Here is a 774-nt window from a genome sequence, read left to right on the forward strand (position 1 = left end):
CTTTCCTTTGTTTTGCGTTGGCATTGTGGAGGTTGGCACTACGTTGTTAATATTGTTGGCTATTCTGGCTGGTGTTCGGTTTAGGGCTATAAGGTGTTGCTTTAGACTCCGCGCTGGTGTTGTCGCCACGTGAGCGGCTTTAATTTTTTTGCGCTGCGCTGACCATTTTGTTTAGCCATTCTATCTTGCTTATGCCTCCTGTGCCCTCAGAAGTTCCGTAGTATACGCAGGCACCGCCGTTGGTGCCGTCTACTCCGCCGTCGCAGCCGGTGCCGCCGTCACCTGCCAGTTGCCCGAGGACATTGATCTTTTTTGCGTCGCTTTTGGTCGCTGCAATCTCTCGTGTGAAAGCTGCTATCGCTGTTGCGATCCCTTCTGGGCTACCATCCGTTGTCGTTGCCGCTTCTGCGCACGCCGCCTTTAGTTTCTGCCAGTCTGCTTTGGAATTTACGCCCTGGTTCTCTGTTACGGCCATATTGTATTTTCCTAGTACGCTGCATGCGTCGGTGGTCGTCTGCACCGTGTCTTTGCCACAAAGGCATAGGGCGTCTTGGGCTAGGCTTTTGCCGGCTTTGGCTCCGGCGTTGTTGGTCGCTGTGTCTCCGCACGAGGCTTTTCTGTCCTGGCCACCCGTCCTCACAGTCATTGTTTCTGGCTCGCTTTTTGCCCCGTACAGCGCTTTGTTTAGGTCATCATTTATTGTCTTGTCTAAGGCTGCTTCTATTTTCTTTGTTATTTCTTCTGCGATTTCTTTAATGGCGGCTACTGTTTTTA

General features: G+C 51.7%; 1 protein-coding gene across 1 annotated transcript; it reads right to left on the reverse strand.

Moving 5' to 3' along the window:
- Positions 1 to 139: 139 nt before the first annotated feature.
- TEOVI_000788100 (Trypanosomal VSG domain containing protein, putative) lies at positions 140 to 646 on the reverse strand (the record flags this gene model as incomplete). The annotated part of the gene is made up of 1 exon (XM_067220235.1): positions 140 to 646. One exon carries the CDS (start codon positions 644 to 646, stop codon positions 140 to 142), a length of 507 nt encoding a protein of 168 aa, XP_067076336.1.
- Between the last annotated feature and the right edge of the window lie 128 nt (positions 647 to 774).

This window comes from Trypanosoma equiperdum, assembly GCF_001457755.1.
Source record: "Trypanosoma equiperdum strain OVI genome assembly, contig: ctg_1090, whole genome shotgun sequence".
NCBI classification, from domain to species: domain Eukaryota; phylum Euglenozoa; class Kinetoplastea; order Trypanosomatida; family Trypanosomatidae; genus Trypanosoma; species Trypanosoma equiperdum.